This window comes from Globicephala melas, chromosome 21, assembly GCF_963455315.2.
Source record: "Globicephala melas chromosome 21, mGloMel1.2, whole genome shotgun sequence".
NCBI classification, from domain to species: Eukaryota; Metazoa; Chordata; class Mammalia; order Artiodactyla; family Delphinidae; genus Globicephala; species Globicephala melas.
Genome location: NC_083334.1, coordinates 20,625,743 through 20,652,505, shown reverse-complemented (window position 1 = coordinate 20,652,505; position 26,763 = coordinate 20,625,743). Strand labels below are relative to the sequence as shown.

Below are 26,763 nucleotides of genomic sequence, written 5' to 3'. Positions count from 1 at the left end.
CCTGCCCTAAAAATCCTGTGTTCCATCGATTCATGCCTCACTTTCCCTAACCCCTGGCAACTCCTGATCTTTTTACTATGTCCATAGTTCACTTTAAAAGAAGGTCATATAATTTGAACTGTACTTCCCATTCAGTTTTTCTGTGAATCGAAAACTGCTCTAAAAAATAAAGTCTATTAATTCAATAATCTCCTCTTTCGTGCACACCAAGTGTTTTTACATTTTTTTTTTAATGATTGCTCTTATTTATTTATTTATTTATTTTTGGCTGTGTTGGGTCTTTGTTGCTGCATGCGGGCTTCCTCTAGTTGCATCGAGCAGGGGTTACTCTTTGTTGCAGTGCATGGGCTTCTCATGGCAGTGGCTTCTCTTGTTGCACAGCATGGGCTCTAGGCATGTAGGCTTCAGTAGTTGTGGCACGTGGGCTCAGTAGTTGTGGCTTGCCAGCTCTAGAGCGCAGGCTCAGTAGCTGTGGCACACGGGCTTAGTTGCTCCGTGGCATGTGGGATCTTCCCAGACCAGGGCTCGAATCCGTGTCCCCTGCATTGGCAGGTGGATTCTTAACCACTGCATCACCAGGGAAGTCCCAGTGCTTTTTAAAAGGATGCTGACAAAACTGTTGGGAGGCAAGGCTGAGACAAATAACACACTCCATGGACAATGACAATCCACATGTGATTAAGAATGAAAATGACCAGTACAGACTATATATGCTATAGATGTATCATTTCAAAAAATATGAAATTATCATGAGCAGGAGTTGTCATAGGAGACTTCAGGGTGAAGGTGGGACCCAAATGAGACCTTGTGGGATGGGGGAGTTAATTTCTGGAAGGGAAACAGTTGGAACAAAGGTCAAGTTATGCAGAAGCAAATTCAGGAGAAAAGCGAGGCTGCTACCATGGTTACAGCGGAAGGTGCAAGTTAGGGGAGGATGGGAGATAAGGTTGGAAAGGAAGGGAAAGGTCTGATTAAGGAAAAATTTGTTCATCAGCCTGAGGAGTCTTGGCACTTAAACCACTATGTACAGCACAGTGGTTAAGAGCAAGCACTCTAGCCTGTGTTGCTTGCTTTGAATCTTGCCTTGGCCATAGGGTGACTTTGGTTATTTTAGGAAGCCTGAGTCTCAGCTTCCTCATCTCTATAACGTGGAAAACATTATGTCTCCCTTATATGGTTGCTAGAGGATTATATGAGGTCATATCTATAAAGTGCTCAGAAAAGTGCAGGCACAGAGTAAATGTTTGATATTATTATTCATTCCACCATTCATTTGACAAACACTACGTCAAAAATCTCCTAAGAGGCTGGCACTACATAGGTGCAGGGAAAATGTCTGCCTTTCAGGACATCACAGCACAGCAGGGAAAATGTCTGGATAAATATATAGAAGACCATAGACTTAAAAAGGTAGATAAAGAAATGATGAAGTGTACTGTGTTGTCCTCCATTTATCTACTTCCTTAAATCCATAGGAAAGACTGATTTAACATTTGTTTTAAGAAGAAGTTTATCACCAGGATTAACAAAGTGTTGTAGGTAAATATACTTCAAAAACAAACAAACAAGCAAACAAACAAACTCATAGAAAAAGAGATCAGGTTTGTGTTACCAAGGGCAGGGAGGGGGAATCAGATGGAGGTGGTCAAAAGGTGCAAACTGCCAGGTATAAAATAAATCAATACTAGGGATGTAATGTACTACGTGATTAATATAATTAACACTGCTGTACGTTATATATGAAAGTTTTTAAGAAAGTAAATCCTAAGAGTTCTCATCACAAGAAAACTTTTTTTTCCTATTTATTTTGTATCTTTATGAGATAATGGATATTCACTGAACTTATTGTGGTGATCATTTCATGATGTATCTCTGTCAAGTCGTTATGCTGTGCACCTTAAACATACACAGTGTTGTATGTCAATTATATCTCAAAATTGGAAGAAAAAAGAAACAGTTTACAAAATTAGCAGTTGGGAGTCACTGGAATGTGTTTTCTGGGGAAGCTCAATGGTTAGAAAAATTACAAAACAAAAAGCAAACCCCAATTTTGTGGGCGAGTGTGGGCTTTTGGTGACCATTTTGTTTAAACATCACTTGTAGAATTCTATAAGATCATTTCTACCTGATTACAGTAGTCAGGACAAAATAGCTTCTTGTATTCATAATCCATTCTCCTGAAATGGCCAGATTGGTGCTCTGGACAGCCTGCATACAACAATATGGGTACCAGCCTTTTCTTGGGCATTGGTTAATTTGTTATGGTTGTTAATTACTGTCTTAGATTTCCCGCTTAGATAAATCATATCTCAAAATCATATATTAATTCTAAAACACAAATGTTTATGGATCAGTCTGGAAGAGATGTTGAGCTCAAACTTTTGCCTACAGAAACACAAATCAAAGCCCTTCAAACCAATGGAAGGTCAATAAGAGAAAGAAAGTACAGTCACACCAGCAGAATTTTAGGTCATTTCATACTCAGACAGGTCAAAGTAATACCTAGTTATAGGTACTTTTCCAAAGTAAGTGTACCTCTCTGAAGAAATTAGAATTAATGTACAATTAACTTGTGGGTACATATTTGTGTATATATTCAAACTATAATAAAAATAACTGAACTGCAAACTGGGCAGTCTATAAAGGTAAATATTTGAAGGCATCAGATGATCTGATATGATGAGATATGATTTCAAACTAAATGAAAGTTGCATCGCTTTGTAAATAAAACTGATAGAAAGAGGCCTTTTCCTAAATTGTATTTCTTCAGGGGAGATTGAAAATGACAAATAAATATTTCTGCTAATAAGGTCAGTGTCACAGTTCTAAGAGGGAAGTTTATGGCAATGCAATCCTACCTCAAGAAACAACAAACATCTCAAATAAACAAACTAACCTTACATCTAAAGCAATTAGAGAAAGAAGAACAAAAAAGTCCCAAAGTTAGCAGAAGGAAAGAAATCATAAAGATCAGATCAGAAATAAATGAAAAAGAAATGAAGGAAACAATAGCAAAGATCAATAAAACTAAAAGCTGGTTCTTTGAGAAGATAAACAAAATTGAAAAACCACTAGCCAGACTCATCAAGAAAAAAGGTGAGAAGACTCAAATCAATAGAATGAGAAATGAAAAAGGAGAAGTAACAACTGACACTGAAGAAACACACGGATCATGAGAGATTACTACAAGCAGCTATATGCTAATAAAATGGATAACCTGGAAGAAATACACAAATTTGTAGAAAAGCACAACCTTCTGAGACTGAACCAGGAAGAAATAGAAAATATGAACAGACCAATCACAAGCACTGAAATTGAAACTGTGATTAAAAATCTTCCAACAAACAAAAGCCCAGGACCAGATGGCTTCACAGGCGAACTCTATCAAACATTTAGAGAAGAGCTAACACCTATCCTTCTCAAACTCTTCCAAAATATAGCAGAGGGAGGAACACTCCCAAACTCATTCTACGAGGCCACCATCACCCTGATACCAAAACTAGACAAAGATGTTACAAAGAAAGAAAACTACAGGCCAATATCACTGATGAACATAGACGCAAAAATTCTCAACAAAATACTAGCACACAGAATCCAACAGCACATTAAAAGGATCATACACCATGATCAAGTGGGGTTTATCCCAGGAATGAAAGGATTTTTCAATATACGCAAGTCAATCAATGTGATAAAACATATTAACAAAGTGAAGGAGAAAATCGATATGATCAACTCAATAGATGCAGAAAAAGCTTTTGACAAAATTCAAACACACATTTATGATAAAAACCCTCCAGAAACTAGGCATAGAGGGATGAATGAATCAATGAATTTGGTAAAGTAGGAGGATACAAAATTAATGCACAGAAATCTCTTGCATTCCTATACACTAATGATGAAAAATCTGAAAGAGAAATTAAGGAAACACTCCCATTTACCACTGCAACAAAAAGAATAAAATACCTAGGAATAAACCTACATAAGAATACAAACGACCTGTATGCAGAAAATTATAAGACACTGATGAAAGAAATTAAAGATGAAACAAACAGATGGAGAGATATACCATGTTCTTGGATTGGAAGAATCAACATTGTGAAAATGACTATACTATCCAAAGCAATCTACAGATTCAATGCAATCCCTATCAAACTACCAATGGCATATTTCACAGAACTAGAACAAAACATTTCACAATTTGTATGGAAACACAAAAGACCCCAAACAGCCAAAGCAATCTTGAGAAAGAGAAATGGAGCTGGAGGAATCAGCCTCCCAGACTTCAGACTATACAACAAAGCTATAGTAATCAAGACAGTACGGTACTGGCACAAAAACAGAAATACAGATCAATGGAACAGGATAGAAAGCCCAGAGATAAACCCACACACATATGGTAACCTTATTTTTGATAAAAGAGGCAAGAATATACAATGGAGAAAAGACAGCCTCTTCTATAAGTGGTGCTGGGAAGACTGGACAGCTACATGTAAAAGAATGAAATTAGAACACTTCCTAACACCATACACAAAAATAAACTCAAAATGGTTTAAAGGCCTAAATGTAAGACCAGACACTATAAAACTCTTAGAGGAAAACATAGGGAGAACACTCTGTGACGTAAATCACAGCAAGATCCTTTTTCACCCACCTCCTAGAGAAATGGAAATAAAAACAAATATAAACACGTGGGACCTAATGAAACTTAAAATCTTTTGCACAGCAAAGGAAAACATAAACAAGACGAAAAGACAGCCCTCAGAATGGGAGAAAATATTTGTAAATGAAGCAACTGACAAAGGATTAATCTCCAAAATTAACAAGCAGCTCATGCAGCTCAATATCAAAAAAACAAACAATCCAATCCAAAAATGGGCAGAAGACCTAAATAAACATTTCTCCAAAGAAGATATACAGATTGCCAACAAACACATGAAAGGATGCTCAACATCACTAATCATTAGAGAAATGCAAATCAAAACTACAATGAGGTACCACCTCACTGGTCAAAATGGCCATCCTCAAAAAATCTACAACAATAAATGGTGGAGAGGGTGTGGAGAAACAGAACCCTCTTGCACTGTTGGTGGGAATGTAAATTGATACAGCCACTCTGGAGAACAGTATGGAGGTTCCTTAAAAAACTAAAAATAGAACTACCATATGACCCAGCATTCCCACTACTGGGCATACCCTGAGAAAACCATAATTCAAAAAGAGTCATGTACCACAATGTTCACTGCAGCTCTATTTACAATAGCCAGGACATGGAAGTAACCTAAGTGTCCATCGACAGATGAACGGATAAAGAAGATGTGGCACATATATACAATGGCATATTACTCAGACATAAAAAGAAACAAAACTGAGTTATTTGTAGGGAGGTGGATGGACCTAGAGTCTGTCATACAGAGTGAAGTAAGTCAGAAAGAGAAAAACAAATACCGTATGCTATATATATGTATGGAATCTAAAAAAAAAAATAGTTCTGAAGAACCTAGGGGCAGGACAGGAATAAAGATGCAGACATAGAGAATAGACTTGAGGACATGGGGAGGGGGAAGGGTAAGTTGGGACGAAGTGGGAGAGTGGCATGTACAAATATTCAGTACCAAATGTAAAATAGCTAGCTAGTGGGAAGCAGCCGCATAGCATAGGGAGATCAGCTCGGTGCTTTGTGACCACCTAGAGGGGTGGGATAGGGAGGATGGGAGGGAGATGCAAGAGGGAGGAGATATGGGATTCACTTTGTTATAAAGCAGATTCACTTTGTTATAAAGCAGAAACTAACACACCATTGTAAAGCAACTATACTCCAATAAAGATATTAAAAAAAAAAAGGTCAATGTGAGTTAAAATATGGAAATGCAGAACTGCCTTATTAGCCTGTTCTGGTAGTTCATAGCCACCTCTTCAAAGCTGACAAGCCATTCTTTCAAGGGATCAATGGGGGAGCAAAATGTGCAGAAGACTTTTTCGAGGAAGAAATTTCAAGGTTGTCAAATACTGTGAAAAGTTATGGTCATTGACAGACCAGAGATTAACAAAGTGCCTGCATGAGTTGTTTGGTATGTCACATAAATGGATTAATTTAGAACTATTTCTTGAGCATCTGCTCTGTGCAAGATCATACACTGGGTGAGGGGCTGACAAAGATGAAATGTGGGGTTTATGCCTTTAAGGCAGTCACAGACTGACAGGGAAGAGACTACATTAATCAAATTTAGGAATCACTAAATGCTGTAGAAAGATACAGCTGCCTTTGGATAACCACTCTAAGTGCAGGAGGTAGGATATATATGTGTGTTTGTGTGTGTGTGTGTGTATATATATACACACACACACATATATATACATATATATTTTTAAATTTTAAACAGTTCTTTTTAAAGGAATTTTTTTCTTTTTAAAAAAATTTAATTAATTAAATTATTTATTTATTTATTTTTGGCTCTGTTGGGTCTTCGTTGCTGTGCGCAGGCTTTCTCTAGTTTTAGCGAGCAGGGCTACTCTTCGTTGTGGTGCACGGGGTTCTTATTGCAGTGGCTTCTCTTGTTGCAGAGCATGGGCTCTATGTGTGTGGGCTGAGTAGTTGTGGCTCGCGGGCTCTAGAGTGCAGGCTCAGTAGTTGTGGCGCACGGGCTTAGATGCTCCGTGGCATGTGGGATCTTCCTGGACCAGGGCTCGAACCCGTGTCCCCTGCATTGGCAGGTGGATTCTTAACCCTTGCACCACCAGGGAAGCCCGGTAATATCTGAATTGCAACTTGCTAAAAGAGAAATTATCGTGTACTCATGTTGCTTGCAATGTAATTGAGAAGAAAAGGAGATATGTTTGATTGGTTCTGGTGATACAGTAGCTTTGTTTTACCTACTTGGTAATAAAAGAAATATCAATAGAACGTTAAGAAATAGATTTTAAAAATTATCTGTATTGAAAAATATCCTATGAATTCGAGATCTCTGGCATTTAAGAATAGCTTACTTGTATTTTTCATGAATTCCTTGATACCTAAAAGCTAATGTGTTTCCTCTCAACAGCCCGCTCAGCACAGCCAACTTTTCATGGATTAGTTTACATTAAGTTTCAGAAAAACTGAGAGGTTATGTGTGGGCATACCCTAAATTCCTTTCTCATAAAAAAGCAGGCAAGCAGAGACCATAATACTAAGAAAAATGAAATAAGTGAGTGTTCATAAGCCATTAGTAAAGAAATAATGAATTTCATTTTCTGAGGGTGAAAGGGAATAAAGAATTTGGAATGCTGGCCAAAGTCCAGCCTGGCCTGATAAAGACAATTTTCAGATCCTGTCCAACCCTGTAAAACAGCTGGGGGTCTTTGCAGTTATAGAAAGTGCTTCACCTACAATAGAATGATAGGATTCTACATTTAGCTTTGGGAGTATTGTGCATATAAAGTATTTGCCGATTTATTTATTTATTTAATTAAAAATTATTTATTTATTTAATTTAAAAAAATATTTATTTATTTAATTTTAGCTGCGTTGGGTCTTTGTTGCTGTGCATGGGCTTTCTCTAGTTGTGGTGATTGGGGTTACTCTTCGTTGCAGTGCATGGGCTTCTCATGGCAGTGGCTTCTCTTGTTGTGGAGCATGGGCTCTAAGTGCTCAGGCTTCAGTAGTTGTGGCTTGTGGGCTCAGCAGTTGTGGTACACGGGCTTAGTTGCTCCGCGGCATGTGGGATCTTCCCGGACCATGGCTCAAACCCGTGTCCCCTGCACTGGCAGGCGGATTCTTAACCACTGTGCTACCAGGGAAGTCCCCTTTGCCAATTTTTTTAATATGTCATTTGTTCTTTCATTTCCCAAACATCAAGCAACTACAATAATGCCAGGCACTGGAAACAGAATTGAATGAAACAAAATTCCATCTTTCAAGGTGCTTACGGGCTAGTGAGTGAGACAGCACTAAAAACGACCTGATCTGTACTAAAATAGAGACATAAAATAAGGCAGTCTTTCAAAGAACAACGCTGCAATCTAGCAGTTCTAGTTTTGTCTTTTCATCAAATCCCTTTGGATCTATTGATACTGGAACATGACAGAGTTGAATAGATCACACTGGTAATTCTCTGAATCAAAGAAATGATGATCAGACTAGAAAACGAGGAATGTCTTTGCATTTCAGTTTTTTGTGGGTTTTTTTGGTTGTTTGTTTTTGGTCCTCTGCATTTCCCTTCTCCGTGGTCAAAAGCAGCCAAGAAAATTAATACCAAAAGGCGCCAAGTCTGGGCTTTGTTATTTAGTATGTTTACAAGGAGCTTGGAATGAAATTATGAAAATCCTATTTTTCCCCCTCACACGGGTCACAAAGAAGTGCTTGATTTCTATGTTCTGCCTTACTAGCCACAACACAAAGTTTGGAGAGACTATGAACCTGTCATAGGCTTCTGAAAGCTATCTTTCACAAGTGTTTCAGGCTATAATTATTCATTATCTTGATTTTTAACATTTTTCTGGCCAACAAAATAACCTAGAGGCAGGAGAACAAACATTCTAGGAAAAATGACCAAGGAACGTAACCAAAGTTGGATTCTGAGTCACCTTTCTCAATGGTGCCCTTCACACACTTGTATGCGATAGATCCCCAAATAACATCATTAAATAGTTGCCCAGCTGAGATATTTGGCAGTTGTGGGGGCAATAGGCATAAAGGGGGGGCAGTTTTAGAACCATGTTAATTCTAAATGATTAAGATGGGAGCCAAAGCATCTTTGTGATAATTATAATTAATTGGTTAATGTGTATTTACAGAACACCCACTATGTGCTAATAGCTGTTTTAATTACGGACCATGCAAAGACCATATTCCTGATCTAGAAAAGCTCACAACCCAGAGAAGAGAACATACAGCAAAGCAAGATGATAAGACTGTAATTGAAAACACAGAGTGTTCTAGGAACACCAAAAAATCAAGGACTAGCCCTGCCTGGGAAATAATTCATTAAGGAGGTGTTATTGTTGGACAAGTAGAATTTTCAAGACAGAAAAGGCAAAAAGAAATTTGCCATTTTTGGCTCATGATTGTGGTCTGTTTTCTATGGGCTGCCATGTAGTCTGACAAAATTTGTGTTCTATGATTTAATTTTAGAATGAGAGATTTCGTATTACTCCTTAATACTACTTCTCAAATACGCTCAGAGAGTCACATTTTGGTGACTAAAATGCAACTCTAATTTTCTAATTTACATGCTTCTAGGCAATAGGGAACACATTCTAAATCATAAGGGTAGATATTTTTCTCCTTCATGTGATTGAATGAAACTATATTCATTTAGGATGAAGAAAAACACGGTCCGTATCTTCTCTTTTTCTTGGATAAGTCATTTCTCTCTTTCTCCCTCTATCTTTACCTATCATCTGTATTTTTAAAAAGGCAGGGCACGATCTACGTAGAAGTAGAAAGATCCAAAGTTAGAAGGGGTTCTGTGGCTGTATGTTGTGGCTGAAGTTGGACAAACCAACCAACCAATGAACACAAAGGAATAGAAAGAAGAGTAAACATTGGTAGGTCTATCAGTGAGACTCCTAGCAGGAAACAGATGGCACCCTGGATAAACTGAGGGGAGTTTAGTAACAGAACTATTGATAAAGGTGTAGGGGAACCACAAGGCAAGAGGAGAGAATGGTTGTCAGAACCTGGTAACCTGGGTGGAAAAGGCCAGCAGTGACTCCTCGGGAAGCCGAGCGGGGAATAAACTACCCAACCTCACAGCCGTACTGTCCTCCCAACCGTCAGTCTCTTGCTGGGCCTCCTCACTGGTGCGACAGGAAAACTGAAAGGAGGGCAGCCCATTGATTTTGCCCACACTGGTCTGCCTGCAGGTCACAGAGCTGGGGAGAAGCAGGGTGGAGGGCGGGTCTGAGGGGTGAACTGGGCATATCCAATACCATATACCACACCCAGATTACAAATGGCCCGCTACGTCAAGCAGGAAAGTTTGATCTTATCCTGTCATTAGTAAGGAGGCCCAACAAAAGTTGAAGTAGAAAACGATATGATCAGGTGATGCTTTTCAAAGATAACTTCGGTGACAGCGTAGAGAGTGAACAGGTGTAATGATCAGTTAAGGCAGGGAAACAGCTCTGGATGCCATCTCAAAGTCCAGTGCAAAGTGAAGGCTGCTTTAAAACAATGGCAGAAAGAATGGACACGGGATGATTAGGTGGCAGTGTTGACAGGACTGTGTGCAGGAGGTCAGGGAGGGAGGATGGGAGCTGGGTAGACAGGATCCAATTACCCCAGGGTCTAGGGATGCTGGGGAGTCCTAGGAAAATGGGACTCAGGGTGTACATTTCTTAGGGACTAACCTTTTGTGAAAATCAGATTATCTGTTCACTAGAGAGAATTTCACCTTAATTGAGCTAGGAATTTCTAAAGAGATGTTACAATATGGCCAAGTCTGCCTATGCTATGATGACCTCTGTCTGAATTAACTTACTCAGAGGCTTTTGGAGAAAGTGATCTCTTTCTTCCACATGGACAGCTGGCTCAGCTGTTAATTGGTGCCCCAAGGAAGCATTTAAGAACTCTTGGAGCATGGGAGGGAGGGAGACGCAAGAGGGAAGAGATATGGGGATATATGTATATGTATAACTGATTCACTTTGTTATAAAGCAGAAACTAACACACCATTGTAAAGCAATTATACTCCAATAAAGATGTAAAAAAAAGAACTCTTGGAGCAGACCAGAGCAGCAGTAACACAGCTAGCTTCTATTTGGCTTGCACACATACTGGTTATAAGCACAACTCATTACCATAAGAAACAGCTACCATGTTTTAGAGCCTACTTTGTGCCAAGCATTGTTGCCTTACAATAACAACATGGCAACTTCTTTATTTATACTTTAGAAATGGGACAATGAAGAGGTTAAGTAACTTGCTCAAGGCCACATGGATAGGAAGCAGATGTGCTGGAAAATATATCAGTGGCACTGGGCCCATTCTTTACAGATTCTGGTGGCATAAGGGAAGTTAAATGAAATTATTCTGTGTTGGATACAATTACACATATTGATGCTTGTGTGATTAATTCTGATTTTTAAAAACAAATTTATTGGACTCTATTTCAGATCTGGAGAATACACATTCCGATATAGGATTTCTTGAGAACAATATTTTTATTTGATTCTTTTCCTGGGAAGCTTTCTGAATAACCTGGGTTAAGAATTTTTCAATTGAGAAGAGGAAAAGGGGGACGCTGGCCCAATGAAATATGCTCAGCTAGAGTTTGAGTTCCTTCCAGGCAAGGACCATGCCTTGTTCATAACTGCTTCCTTGATAAAACCTAATATGATGCCTACTATATGTGGCTGTTCAGTAAGTATTTGTGGAATAAATGAACCAATGGGATGCTGTTTCAAAATAGTCTCCCCTTGGAGGGTTTTGTCACAAGCAGCAGAATGATTCCACTAGGCTGAATTTACACAGCAGCACGGATCAGAAGAGAAGATGGTTACTTAAAGCACACACTGGGGCTTCCCTGGTACCACAGTGGTTAAGAATCCGCCTGCCAATGCAGGGGACATGGATTCGAGCCCTGGTCCGGGAAGATCCCACATGCCGCGGGGCAGCTAAGCCCGTGTGCCACAACTACTGAGCCCATGTGCCACAACTACTGAAGCCCGTGTGCCTAGAGCCTGTGCTCTGCAACAAGAGAAGCCACCACAGTAAGAAGCCCACGCACTGCAATGAAGAGTAGCCCCCGCTCGCAACAACTAGAGAGGGCCCTGTGCAGCAACAAAGACCCAATGCAGCCAAAAAATAAATAAATAAAGCACACACTGGGGCAACCACACAACTGCAACTCAAGAATTATTAATGGAATGTTCCCAAAATGATTTTGTTTAGAGCTTCACAAAGCCTGGTGGAGTTGGTTCCAGTTGGCGTGGATGAGAGGTCACATAGATTAAAATAGATTTTCTTAATAAGAAACAATAGGCTACATTCATCTAGCAAAACAGAGGGGAAAAAAAAAAATGACAGGCCTTATGGGTGGGAATGAAGCTTAACCCTATTTAGAGGCTCAATTAACCCCCAGAAGATTCAGTGGGTCCTCTGCCTTCCTTGCCATTCCTCTGTCTAGCAGAGCTTAAAAATAGAGATTCATAAAGAGGAATAAAGAGATTCACATTTGTGCATAAAACACTCAAAATATTTTAAATATGGCATAATAAATTTTAGAAATAGAAGAAATTGATTGGACTTTCATGGTCCTTTAAAACTTTTTGAAATAAATCATACTGTCTTTTGAATTGGCAAATCCGTTACCAACTGAATAAAATATTCAAACATAACCCTTTATCTTGACATATAAATTCATTGATTAAAAAATCATTTCTTTCTTATATTTATATTGTCAAACAAAATTGTATTTCCTCTTAAAATAATCAGTACATTCTCAAGAAATCTAAATTAAAATCCATTGTGGAGTAAATTTCCATCATTCTAATATTTTAATACACAGAAGCCAGGTTCTGCAGAAATCAGCCCATCCTGGGTTAAACATCAGAGATGGGACATCCAGGGGCCTGGTTAGGTCATACATATCCATTGGTGGATCCTACCTTTCATAGATCGTCTTGCAGAACCTCTGTGAAAGGAAGTTATCAACTTTTAAAATTTGTGCCCCAGCAGTATAGAAATGACCAAAAGATATCATTAAATAGTGACAATTAATTTCATGTTTTTGTTTTTGTTGGGGAGGAAAATATCCAGGATTATGACAAAAAGTGGTGGTTGCATTATATTTATGCTCTCTGTTTAATTAGCTCTTTGATTTAATGAAATTATCTTTAAGAGAAGCTTGATAACTGAAATGCTTCTCCCTATCAGATTGACATCATTTTAGTGGCAGAGGGAGAAGTCTTTGCTTCTCCAGTCCCTCAAGCAATGGCATTTCCATCCCTCCTCACTCTTTTCCTCCAGCCAAGAATTCCTATTCTAATTTTCTCCTTGGGGTATGAAAGAATTTGCTGATTTTCTGGAATAAGATGACAACTTTGCTCTGTTACACACTTTGTTTAAATTGCAGCCACTTTTGCGAATTACAGAGAATGTCACAACTCAAGATAAAGCACAACTTTGGCTAAGTTTCTTTCTCTTTGTGATGCAAATGCTCTCTTAACCATTTATGTCTTGTCCGAATGAGATAGCTGATACATCTATTATTGAAGGTATTAGAGCTCTGGAATGGTAATTTGAATTCGTTTAGTATATATTATTAATCCAAGTAATACCAATGCATAGATAAACTAAGCAGTTTTTCTCTTGAACTGACACATGATGCCAGTTCAATATTTTCCTTCTATTCTGAAGGCTTACCTTTCAACGTATTAGAGAGAAGAGGCCAGACACAGCCTAAACAGAGGAGAACACTTTAGCTCATGGAAGAACACAAACTATGAAAACTTGTGTGTGAAAACTATCTGGCAGCAAAAATCAAATCACTGAACTTGACAGAGAACATTCCCCATATAACAATCCTATCAGATCAACTCAAATGCGTTAGTGTAAAGTCACTTGAAGTCGTGACACCTTTTAGATGATACTCTAAACTTTTAAATTGGCTCAAAAATTACACATGTCTAAGAGCTAAGTGATATGCTTCAAGTTTGGTAAAGCACCTTTAATCAGTTTTTTAAAAAGATGATTATTATTACACAGAAAACATAAGACAATATTGAGGAGGATCAAAAGATTTTTAAAAAGCACATAATTCCATCAATTCAAGTCTAATTTTTCTGTATTTCTCATTAGTCCTTATCCATTTCCCATAATACTGTTAAGTAGTTATTATCATAGCACAAAGCATAGAAAATATTATAATTTTTCTCTAGTACAACTATTCATATTGCTTCACAATTATATTTTTGATGGTATCAGCTTTAAACAAGTACAACTTTTTCTAGGACTACTAAATAAGCTACTAAGATTTTTAAAAATCTTGATAATTATAGTCTTCCTTCAGTATCCGCAGGGGATTGGTTCCAGGACTCCCTGATGGACACCAAGATCCACAGATGCTCAAGTCCCTTATATAAAATGGCCCAGTGCTTGCATACAACCTACACACATCCTCCTGTATACTTTAAATTCATCTCTACATTACCTGTAATACCTAATACAAAGTAAATGCTATGTAAATAGTTGCCTTTATGGCAAATTCCAGTTTTGCTTTTTGGAACTTTCTGGAATTTTTTGTTTTTTCAAATATTTTCAACCCAGGTTTGTTGAGTCTGTGGATGCAGAACCCATGGATACGAAGGGCCAACTGTATTAACAACAGATGTCCAAAGACCATTCCTCAGTACACTGAATGACATCTAATTATTTTCCTCAAGAAAAAAGTTGTGGTTGCAGTTACAGTTAATGCTACAAGAAGTACACACCTTATTCTAACAAAATGTAATCCTATGCTAGAAAACCATATTTTTTCCTACATTTTGAGCAAAACTTATTTTTCAGGAATTCAACCATAACTTTTGCCCAGAGACTGACAAGATGTATACATTTTAGATATTTAATAAAATATCTATACGAAGATGGAATTTTATTCTAAAATAGGTAGGAGTGAAAACACAACCAATGTCAACTTACCAGCCTTTTCCTTCTCTGAAGTACCTGGAATAGCCTGAAAGAGAAAAAAAGCCACAAAATTGTGGTATTATTAGAAGGAAACAGCAAATAACTTTATTAGGAACAAAATGATGTCCCATAAATGAAGCAAAAATTAAATAGAACCTGACACTAGAAATATGAGAGAAGAGGAACTGAATAAATATTTTTTTTCCAAAGAAGGCATACAAATGGCACATGAAAAGGTGCTCAACGTCACTAATCATCAGGAAAATGCAAATCAGAGCCATGATGAGACATCACCTCATACCTGTAGAGTGGCTATCATCAAAAAGAAAAGAGATGACTAGTATAGGCAAGGATGTGGAGAAAAGGGAACCCTTGTGCACTGTTGGTGGGGATGTAATTTGGTGCAGCCAGTATGGAAAACAGTATGGAGCACAACTACTGAGCCTGCGCTCTAGAGCCTCGAGCCACAACTACTGAGCCCGTGCCATAACTACTAAAGCCCTCGTGCCCAGAGCCCGTGCTCCACCACAAGAGAAGTCACTGCAATAAGAAGCCCATGCACAACGAAGAGTAGCTCCCACTCGCCGCAACTAGAGAAAGCCTACGTGCAGCAACAGACCGAAGGCAACCAAAAATAAATAAATGAATTAATTTATTAGAAAATGAAAAGAGGATATCAAAGAGGTATCTGCACTCCCATATTCATTGCAACATTATTCACAATGGCCAAGATATGGTAACAGCCTCAGTGTCCATCAATGGATAAATGGGTAAAGAAGATGTGGGGTGGGTGGGTGGGTGTGTGTGTGTGTGTGTGTGTGTGTGTGTGTGTGTGTGTAACGGTATATTATTCAAAAATGAATAAGAAGGAAATCGTACCATTTGCAATAACATGTACCTTGAAGGCATTATGCTAAGTGAAATGAGCCTGACAGAGAAAGACAAATACAACATGGTATTTTTAATATGTGGATTCTTTAAAAAAAAAAAAAAGTGTGCAACTGATAGTATGAGAGAGTAGAAAAGTGGTTGCCAGGGGCTGGTGGAGTGGGGGAAATAGAGAAGAATTAGTAGAAGGGTATAAACTTTCAGCTGCATGATGAATAAGATCTGATGAACTAATGAAAGCATGGTGATTACAGTTGATAACATTGTACTATATAACTGATATTTGTTAAGAGAGAAGAACTTAAATATTCCCACCCCCACAAAAAGTATATGAGGTGATGGATGTGTTAATTAACTAAAGGGGGAATCCTTTCACGATGTATACATATATCAAATCACTACAATGTACACTTTAAATATCTTACAATTTTATTTGACAACTACACCTCAATAAAGCTGAAAAGAAAAAAAAAAAGAGTTGTGGAACTATTGGTAAAGTCACTACAGCCAGTTATGCTAATGCTAAATCAGTCATGTAATTGTTTTCCTCTCTGAAGACAGACCCATCTTACCCTTAAAAGATACTGGCAGTAAATGAGACTAAAACCACGTTCGAATTGGGGTTGAATTTTTGTGGTTCGATTTCTTTGTCCTATTTGGGGAGGCAGAAAAAGTAAATTGTTTGGTTAGTGTCTGGGCTTTCAAGTCTCTGCTCTGTCCCCTCGAGGTTCAGATTCCTCCCTTATAAAAGGGGGATAAACACCTCTACTTCACAGGGCTGCTGAAAGACTAAACGTAGTAGCTTCTGTAAAGCACATGAGGTCCCTGGGAAAAGGGAGCTGCTCTTACTATTTGTTACTATGGGCACTGGGCCAATGGACCAAATTACCGATATGAGAGGTTTAGAAGTTCAATTCCCAGTATCTATTATCTATCCCTATTATTTAGAAAATAGAGTTCAGAATGAGAGGTCTTTAACAGACTTTAAAGTAGAACAGTATAGTTCTACTCCTTGTCAATATCCTAAAACAAACTAAGGAAGTGAGCTTTTGGTTGCCATTCACCTCAGTTACTTATGTATAAAATACAGCTAACATGAGTGTATTAACTGTTATTGGAAGCCTTTTATAAATCTATCTGGCCCACTGGGATTTGACGCCTTCTACTCCACAGCCACTGACCACATAAGATGTCTACAAGCATGTCTCTCTCCCCTTATTTAGGGGACAAAGTCTTCAGAGTTGAAGTAAGAAAACTAGGCTCAAATGGGTAATTAATTTTGTTGCAAATGTGTGTGTGTGCACACACGTGTGTGTGTGTGTGTGAGAGAGAGAGAGAGAGAGAGAGAGAGAGGAAGGCTCAGGTGCACCTCTGTTGTAGATCAGCCTAAGGAAATGATAATATCAATTTTCATTTCTGGAAATATCAAAGATCAAGACACCTATATCTTTGTGAGATATTGATTATTTTTGAGATCCTCACCTTTGGAATTTACAGGATTTGGAGATTGAAGTAATTTTTCAAATAAGGGAAAAAATCTTTCTACAGATAAAAAAATAGAGGGTTTTTTTTTTGGCAAGATTGATCTATAGTGAAAGCATATTTTGACTTAATCTTGATCTACATTTAGTTGTTCACTTTTTGTTCTCTGGGTGTGAACACTGACTCTGTGTCCTGGCAAAGATGCAGCCATGAAGAGAATATTAGGTTATTAAATGGCAGAGTGGAGAACCATGTCCAGAGACCAGGGCATCAGAGGGACTGTATAGGCTGTAAGCATCTTCCTCAGCATCCTTTCATTTATAGCAGGATCATCGGATTTTTCCTTTGTTTCAAGAACTTCTCTGATTCTATACTCCCTTGACAAGAAAGTCTTCCTACAGTTTTAGTGATGTTTGATTACTTTTTATGTCTATATTTGGGGAAAAGTCTAAAAATGGAATTAAATCCATACTATATATTATATTTTAAGCCTAGCCCCTAGATTTGCCCCCTGACTGGAGATCAGGGCTTTTAAATTAAATTTTCTCTTTTGTTTTAAGCAAATAAACAACAAAACAAAACAGAAACCCTTTCATTGACTAGACTGTAAAGGTTGGTGATAGGTAATTAAAGGACGTTCATGGAGAAAGTCCCTCAGTGTATGAAGAGCTAACACTTACTAGGGTCTCAGAATGTACAAAGTACAGTTTTAAGCTCTTACCTGCATAAACTCACTCAATCCTTAGACCAACTCTGTGAAGTCTTAAAAAATAGAGTAACTTTTGCAAGGTCACAGTAATGGAATGGAAGCCAAGACACAACAACTGGCATGCTGACCTCTGAGATCACTAACACTAATTTCAAAATACTAATCAGAATATTTTGAAATGAAGGAGGAGAAAGGTTTGGAGAGGTCCTATGAGAAGACATTGACTTAGATTACAAAATATTTGTGCAGGAGTATCTGTATGAGACATTTAGAAATTCTCTAAGTAAGCTCTCTCTTCTTATAGCTAAGGCATTTTAGGCAAATTGAATGTCTTACACCAAATCACAAGTTGACCAGTGACAGGCCTTTTCCACATTTTATTCTACTTGATTACAAAATGTGTAACCAAGCATGGATAAGTAAATATTTAATAAAGATGTTAATCAATGAGCTACCCTACAAACAAAAATATTTTAGCCTCCATATAGCCAAAACCAATACGTCATGTAGACAATGCCAGTTACTTTAGAAGCTTACCCCATGTTCTGCATGAATCTTTAAGCTACCAAAGCTCACTTCCATTAAATAACTTCAATGGCCATATTATTATGTGGAGAAAGAAAAGTCAAAGTTTAATGTACCCAAGATTTAATAACTTCTCTTTTAAAGTAAAACCACATAGTAATAACAGCTGGATATCCCTCAGCTGATTTATCTTTGAATTTGAGGGAGAATTGTCTCTTTAGAAAATGGTTTATGAATACATTGATTAGATTTGTGAAATTTCCCAGTGTTGAAAGGCATTAACTTAAAAAAAATGCTGACACTTGGTTTTCAATTAATTAAAGCTATTGGTTGATTCTTAATTAGATGCCTCACGTTATTCTATGTACAAAAGCTGTAAGCAAAGTTTTCTTCTTTGTGGAATTCATAATCCAATTGACGAAGATACATGAGAATAGTTCCATGCAGAAGTTGCTGAATGACAGTGATTAGCACCCTCATTGGTGTGACATTAATAGGTATAGGAAGATAGTAGGTAATTAGGACTACCTGGGTGGAAATGGAATGGTTTTCCTGGACATTGAACCCATGGGGAGGAAGTGCTAGTGAGGAGATTTCTTTTTGTCTTTGACTCCTGAGAAGTGGCATGGCTAGATCTGGGATCATGTCCTGAGGTTTCATTGTCTAATATCTGTTCCTGGGTTTGGGGAAAAAACATTTCATGCAAGTTGCCTGTGTCATCTGGTACAGAGTAGGTGTTCATCAAACCTTTGTGGGATTAAAATGCCAAGTGTGTATTTGTATATATAGTTTAAATAACATGTATGACTTGCTTATGAGAAAGCTCCCATAAAAAGCATATTTTTGAATTCATTAGGGGTTTTTGTTAATAGCTGCCATATGTTTCATTTGAACTGTATCCTCAGGAAGTGATTTAACATTTCTGGCAATAAAGCAATTAAAGAGGATTTTCCTGCTGGCCATATGGGTTCGCTGTAACTTCATATTTTCTTCTCTCATTTCTCAATGGAACAAAGGGAAGTCTACTAATAACTTCCAAATGAGAGAAGAAAATTATTCATGGTCTTTTGTTATTTTTCTCTGTGATATTCAAATGATAGGATAACAACTTTTCCTATGGCTGTACTGACCCTCCTGTAGTTCTCCACATGCAAAGATTTTCATTTATGTTGATTTGTTAAGGTATTTTACAATTGAATTTTTAAAAAGCCATTAAAGAGAAACTTTTTAGTAAAAGGGGAGGAACCAATTTGCTTTCTCTAAATGAGGTCTTTTAAAGCTGTGTGTGGGAGCCTGGACTGTGTGTGTGTCTGTTTATGTTTTTAGACATGAAATGTGGCTGGGGAAATGCTCATTTTGACGTGCCCTGCGGAAATGTTGTAGACATATGTTGATTCATTTGGTCTGTTGCTAGAATGGCTTTCTGCACTTACAGAAGGACCTCAGCTGGATACCTTTTAGGAATTTACACCAACTACACAGAAGCTGCTAACATAAATGGTAACATAAGTAATGGGTGTCGTATCTGAATCCATTTTCGTATAATGACAATTGAAACATTCTAATTGATTCAATTTCATCTTCATGATTTCAGGTGAAAATAGAGTAGGATTTTTCCTCTTTAACATGTTAGTTTTATTAATATGTCATGTCATATAAATTATTTAATATAAATTAATATATATAATATATATTATATAAATGTGTTTATATATCACCTATATAAATTATTTTCTTCTTAGTGTTTTATAATCGGGATGATAGACTACTACCATTAAGAAGGCCCTTTGAGGGAATTCCCCAGCGGTCCAGTGGTTAAGACTCTGTGCTTCCACTGCAGGGGGCACGGGATTCTATCTGGCTGGTCCCACAAACCACGCAGCACGTCCAAAAAAAAGGCCCTTTGAAAGTCAACCCCTTCAAATAATGGACACGCTGAAAGATTCTACGTGTAGTTTCCATGTAGGGAAAAAATGCTACCACTTATTTTGTGCTTTCTCTCTTTATAGGTAGTGCTTGTTCTGCATGTTTTCAAATATTAGAGATGCTCATGCAGAAGTGTCTGGAATATTCTGTTTTGTTCTATAGGAATTTCCTCTATTTGCCTTTTTAAAAATGGGAAGAATCAGTGACAGTAAATTATTCCTTTCCCTTGGAAACATTCACTTTTATTCCCACAAAAATATTTTACAGTAAATTTCAAAATGGTTAATTACATCCTTAGAAATTGCAGGCAAATGCCCCTCAGTGATGGAACGGCCTCGGTCTCAGATGAGAGCACAAGAGCCCATTGGGGCACAATGAATGTCCCTCAGTGATGGAATGGCCTCGGTCTCAGATGAGAGCACAAGAGCCCATTGGGGCACAATGAATGTCCCTCAGTGATGGAATGGCCTCGGTCTCAGATGAGAGCACAAGAGCCCATTGGGGCACAATGGACAACAGGAAGAGGTTGGGGAGTCACATTTTTGGGGAACACATGAAAGACATTAAAGAAAAGAAGGTACACTGGAAAATGGGTTTGTTTCCATGTCTATTTAAAGACTCTTTTGAAATCACTCCAGTCTGTGATATTGTTAACCAGTCAATGATTTCTGTTTGCTTTCATCTGAACAAAGAAGTTCATTGAGAAGCTGTGTCTGATTGGCAATCTGATATCATCTGTTTTGGTTTACGAAGTCTTTCTCCAGCTTTGACAGTCATCGTTCTTTCACTGAAAACATAGACTTTATTTTTAGAGCAGTTTTAGGTTTACAACAAAACTGAGAGGAAGGTACAGAGTTTTCACTTAAATCCTCTGCCCCACACATGCAGCGCCTCGCTATTAGCAACAGCCCCCAGCAGAGTGGTACATCTGTCACAACTGATGAATCTACACCATCACATTATTAGCACTCCAAGTCCATAGTTTATATTCGGGGTTCACTTTTGGTGTGGTCTACTCTACAGGTTTGGACAAATGTATAAGGACACGTACCTACCATTATAGTATCATACAGAACAGTTTCATCGCTCTAAAAATCCTCTGTGCTCTATTCATCCCTCTCTCCTCCCTAACTCTTGGTGACCACAGGTGTTTTTACTGTCCCCATAGTTTTGCCTTTTCCAGAATGTCATATGTTAGGAATCATATGGAATGTAGCCTTTTCAGATTGGCTTTTCTCACTTAGTAATACGCAGTTAAAGGTTCCTCCATGTCTTTTCACGGCTTGGTAGCTCATTTGTTCTTGGCACTGGATGATATTTCAATGTGTGCTGAAGGACATCTTGGTTGCTTCTAGGTTCTGGCAATTAATTATGAATAAAGCTCCTATAAACATCTATGTGCAAGTTTTTGTATGAACATAAGCTTTCAACTTCATTGTATAAATACCAAAGAGTACAATTGCTGTAAGAGTATGTTTAGTTTTGGAATGTTCATTTTTTTTGTTTGTTTGTTTTTTGCGGAACGCGGGCCTCTCACTGCTGTGGCCTCTCCTGTTGCGGAGCACAGGCTCCGGACGCGCAGGCTCAGCGGCCATGGCTCACGGGCCCAGCTGCTCCGCAGCATGTGGGATCCTCCCGGATCGGGGCACGAACCCGCGTCCCCTGCGTCGGCAGGCGGACTCTCAACCACTGCGCCACCAGGGAAGCCCTGGAATGTTCATTTTTTGATGACATAAAATTATGAATAATTGTTTTAATATACGTCAGAGTGGGTTTGCCCTTATGACTTCTACGGTCTCGTCTGTGACAGTGTGTGAGATTCATGCGCAGAGAACAAAGTTCTTACTTTAATATATGGTTATATTCTAAAGACAACTAGGGATAAACTGACTCTTTCCCTGACCCTTCCCAGATATAATCTAACAAACAACTCCCTTTCAAGAACAGCACATAGGTTGCTCACTGGTTTAACAAAATGCACTCAGACCCAAGTGGCTTGGGACAGCTGACTCCTGATTTCAGATGCCCTACCCATCCTTGGTGCACCAGCTAGCTGTGCTCTGGTGCCATCTGCAGCCTGCAGAATACACAGAGTCTGATGGGGTAGGAGGGAATTGTGGGTTAGGTATATGTGACACATGCATATATTAAATATGCAGGGAGGCAGAGGTGGAGCAGTTTCGTCACAGAATGTATAGAGTAGTAGAGGCTTTCCTGCTACAGCTGTATTCGTCATTTATTGAATGGTATAAAAATCTACAACAGTTATGTAATTGTTGGGTAGCAACTTTCTTTTTTTTTGCAGTAGTTACAATTTTAACAACTCCTTTAACTCTCAAAAGTGTCCCAGTTTGGATGATAAATTATATGGGAACACTTTGCATGGACTCCATCAACAGCATCCCATGTCTCCGGCTTCAGGGTAGGTTGGCCTATGGGGAGCCCCAGTAGGGGATATAAGGCTGTAATATTGTCATTTATAATAAGAAATACATCTTTTTTTTTTTTTTCCCTGTACGCGGGCCTCTCACTGCCGTGGCCTCTCCCGTTGCGGAGCACAGGCTCTGGACGCGCAGGCTCAGCGGCCATGGCTCACGGGCCCAGCCGCTCCGCAGCATGTGGGATCTTCCAGGACCAGGGCACGAACCCGCGTCCCCTGCATCGGCAGGCGGACTCCCAACCACTGCGCCACTAGGGAAGCCCAGAAATACATCTTTTTGATCTTCCATCTCATTCCTAGCACAGAGCTCTTAAAACCCTTGGAATATCCTCAGTTAGGAGAGTGATAAAAGTGTCTTTTGTTACGTTAATGAGGTGGCTCTTTGACCCCACCCAGGATGGGGGCTGGCTGCCAGGGAAGCCAACCAGCCTCTTGGGAGGGGAGGGGGCTGGGGATTGAGTTCAATCGCCAGTGGTCAATGATTTAATCAATCATGGCTATGTAAGGAACCTCCATGAAAACCCAAATGGACAGTGCTTGGAGAGCTTCTGGGTTGATGGACACTTGGAGATTTGGGGAGACTGGTGCACTTGGAGAGGGCATAGAAGCTCCTCGTCCTTTCCCCATACCTAGCCGTTTGCAACTCTTCCATCTGGCTGTCCCTGAGTTACATCCTTTTACAACAAACAAAGTAAGTAAAATGTTTCTCTGAGTTCTGTAAGCCACTCTATCAGTTTAATTCAACCCAAGGAGGGGGTCATAGGAGCCTCTGATCTATAGCCTGTTGGTCTGAAGCACAGGTGATAACCTGGGCTTGCAACTGGCAACTGAAATGGGGAGGGGGGTGTAGTCTGTGTGACTGAGCCCTTAACATGAGGGATCTGATGCAATCTCCAGGTGGATAGTGTCAGGATTGAGTTGAATGGTAGGACACCCAGGAGGTGTCTGGAGAATTGCTTGGTGGTGTGGAGGAAACCCTCTCCCTCATTGGGAATTGGTTCCAGAACCTCTTCAAAGGGGGAAGGAGTATTTATTCCCCTGGATCCTACATGGCGTAGTTGCCTTGAACTCGTTGTGTCCTTTTACCCAAGGTCATTGCTCTTCTCAAGCAGCTGACTTTGCAGACTTTTTCCCTCTGGGTTCTGTTAACTGTTTACTTCTCTTTGGGGCCTTGAGGTGGTGACGGCTCAGCTAGGACAAAGCCCCACAGGTTACAGCACTAACCCTTGTGTTTCTCCTTCTGCACACCTTTGTAAATAGTTCCTTTGTAACTAATCCTTCCCCATATAATCCTATTTTAAGTGTTCCTTCTATTTCTTATTGGAGCCCTGACTGGTACACTTCTATTCCTTTCTTTCTTCTATGAATGTGCATGAAAATTCCATTTCTCTTCCTGTCTCCCTCTCTCTGTGTGGGGCATTATGTAGGGCACAGATTGTAATAAATGAAAAAGTCTTAAGAACCACTGATGTGTCTTTAATGTCTTAGTCCCAGAAAATTGCATTTCAAAATGGTCAGTGAATTCTGAGCCTTCTGTGAGATGAAATTTGTGACACTGACACATTTTCCACTTATGCTAATGTTGACAAGGTTAGAATCATTGAGTATAATATTTGGGGAGAGTAATGCACTCAGAGAGGCCATGAAAGCTTATAAGATATAAGATTAAGTAATAATATTACAATTAGCCACATTTTTGTTTATAAACTTAGATGCAAGAATAATTATCCATAGCAAGCATGAAATCATTAGTGTCCTGGTTGAATTGCTTCAATACTAATTTTCTGTAGAAAACTTGTTAAGTGTATCTTGCACATTAGCCATAAAAGTGAAGACTTTGTAGACACAGCACGGCTAACTGAAATTTACACATAACTTTAGAAGTTAGATAAAAATTTGACATCATCATTAACTAAATGTTTTACCAATATGTTTCCAACAAATATTTATCAAAGGCTGAGTAGGAGATAGGAGATGGTGGGAGAAGGCAATGATTTAGAGTTCTAGGGAAAAGACACGGATGAAATGACCACATGCAGCACTTTTTTAACCAATATCACTAAGGAATGAGTGCTCACATCTTTTGGGGGCTGTGTATAGAGGCGGGGAAAAAAAAGGCAGGGTGGGGAGGGCCTGGATTAAAGGCACTAGGCAAGGCCAAATAGGAAGGGAGAGTACAGAAGGGGAGATGTTTGAATCTGGACTATTAAGAGACCTGCATTTACAAGGGCAGACAGAAGCCGAAGAGAAGGGAAAGAGGTTGAGAAAAGAAAGGCAGAGAGAGAAGCTGGTCAAGAAGAGGCACGTGAAAGTAGGCATCAGAGGGTCAGCATTTCATGAATAGTTAGACAAAATGATAGTAAAATGCCTCAATGCCACAGGGAATAGGCAACACATAGTAAGAGGTGACCCTTATCCAGCACATCCTCTGTGCCAGGCACTTTTCTAAGCACTTGGCACATTTTAACTCATATAATATTAATAACTAATCCTACAAAGGGAGAACTGTCACTATTCCACTTTATATATGAGGAAACCAAGTCATATAGAGACAAGGCGACTTACTTGCCCAAGGTCTCACCACTTGTAAACGGTCAAGCCAAGAACTGAATGCACTACTTTAGCCCAGATTGTCTGTGTTCTTAACCTCTATACTACACAGCTGCTTTTGGACTTTTCTGTAAATATTTTCCACCATAGGTAGCAACAGGAAAAAAAAAAAGGAAGTTAGAAACCAAAGATATTGGTATTCTTTTTAATTACTGGGGAAGAAAAAAACCTAACTGGAATGTGGGCTTAAAGGAGTAATTGACCATTCATCGTCCTCGAGATGCCTAAACAGGTAGGTGCTGTGGATCTGAAAGGAGCAGGGAACTTTAACACAAAGTGAGCCCTGGCACATTTTCCTTTTCTACATGTCAGTCCTGGGCAGGCTGCCCCTTCCCCCTCTTCCTTTGCAATCAGACATTGCTGGCTAAGAGCTTGTGTCCTGGAATAAAAGGAGAAATCACTTAATTTTTATGACCACATTACAAAATGTTTATACAATTTCACGAGACAGTTGAATGCTCTGTAGTTTAGCCTCATGTAATGTCTCTCTTCCAAAGAATCACAACTAAGTGAAGCTCTATCCAAAGCCGGTGCTGACAAAGGAGCACTTCAAATGGTGCTAGTTTTTACAGATCTGGAATATTTCATCAATCAGCAGGGATGCCCAAGGGTTGATTTATACTTAGAACAGGTATACCTTTCATCAAGGTCAAAAGTAACTGGTTTAGTGGTTGTTTAGTTTATAAACATGTTTGTGATTATGAGTACATCAACAAAATAAAAACATCCCACAAAAATGAAAGCAATATAGGAAGCATAGTATAGACACTTGACCCTAGAAAGTAACTGCATGATAACTGAGATCCCATTCTCCCCCGTGGCAAAAAATGCTTGCGAAACATCGTGCTGTCAACACCACCCCATTACTGTCTGCTTTCCCCAGCCCACTCCTTTCAGGATCCTCCTCCAAACATTGTTCAATTCTGTGACTTGCTATTAAGGCTGACAAAAAGTTGGTTTGGGTTTTAAATGATCAAATTGGCACTAAGTCAAATGATTTCTATTCTAAACATCAACAAAATGCTGCTTTATTATCTTAAACCTCTTCCTGATCTCTCCATTTGGAATATTTGGCCTCTTGGTGACTTCTGCTCTCTATGAAATGGGTTAAAAACTTGTTCTATCAATTCTTCACTTTGAGAACTCAGGCTCCTGTTGGGGTAACTCTAAACCTTTGTATTGAGTGCCCAACTTCATCCAATGATCTATTTTCTGTACTTAACAAACAAACATATTTGGCAACATGTTTTAAAATTAAAATATGAAAACAATGTCATATTTTCCTTTTTTAAGGATTACAATGCAGTGAAATCGCCAAACCACAAAACTGATATCATCCCAATTACTTAAAATGCAAAATCTAGTACTAGGAAAGAATAACACATCTTTGAATATTTATTAATCTATGCACTCAACAGGGAAACAGTCAATAAAGGGACTGGAGATGGTAAAGTGATTCCAAAGTGAAGCAGTTCAGTACATTTGGGTAACAAAGAGAACAGTTCCCTCTGTAATGAGGCCTTTTTTCTCTTTCCTATGAGCCACTGTCTTTTCTATAGGAAGTTACCATTATAT

General features: G+C 38.8%; 1 protein-coding gene across 1 annotated transcript in view; it reads right to left on the bottom strand.

Annotated features, from left to right (window-relative positions):
- The window catches only part of DLC1 (DLC1 Rho GTPase activating protein), a 398,279-nt gene that overhangs the window by 191,250 nt on the left and 180,266 nt on the right, over positions 1-26,763 (bottom strand). The window contains exon 5 of the mRNA XM_030832119.3: positions 14,621-14,654. Coding sequence (XP_030687979.2) covers positions 14,621-14,654 — 34 coding nt within the window. The remainder of the gene's footprint in view (positions 1-14,620; positions 14,655-26,763) is intronic.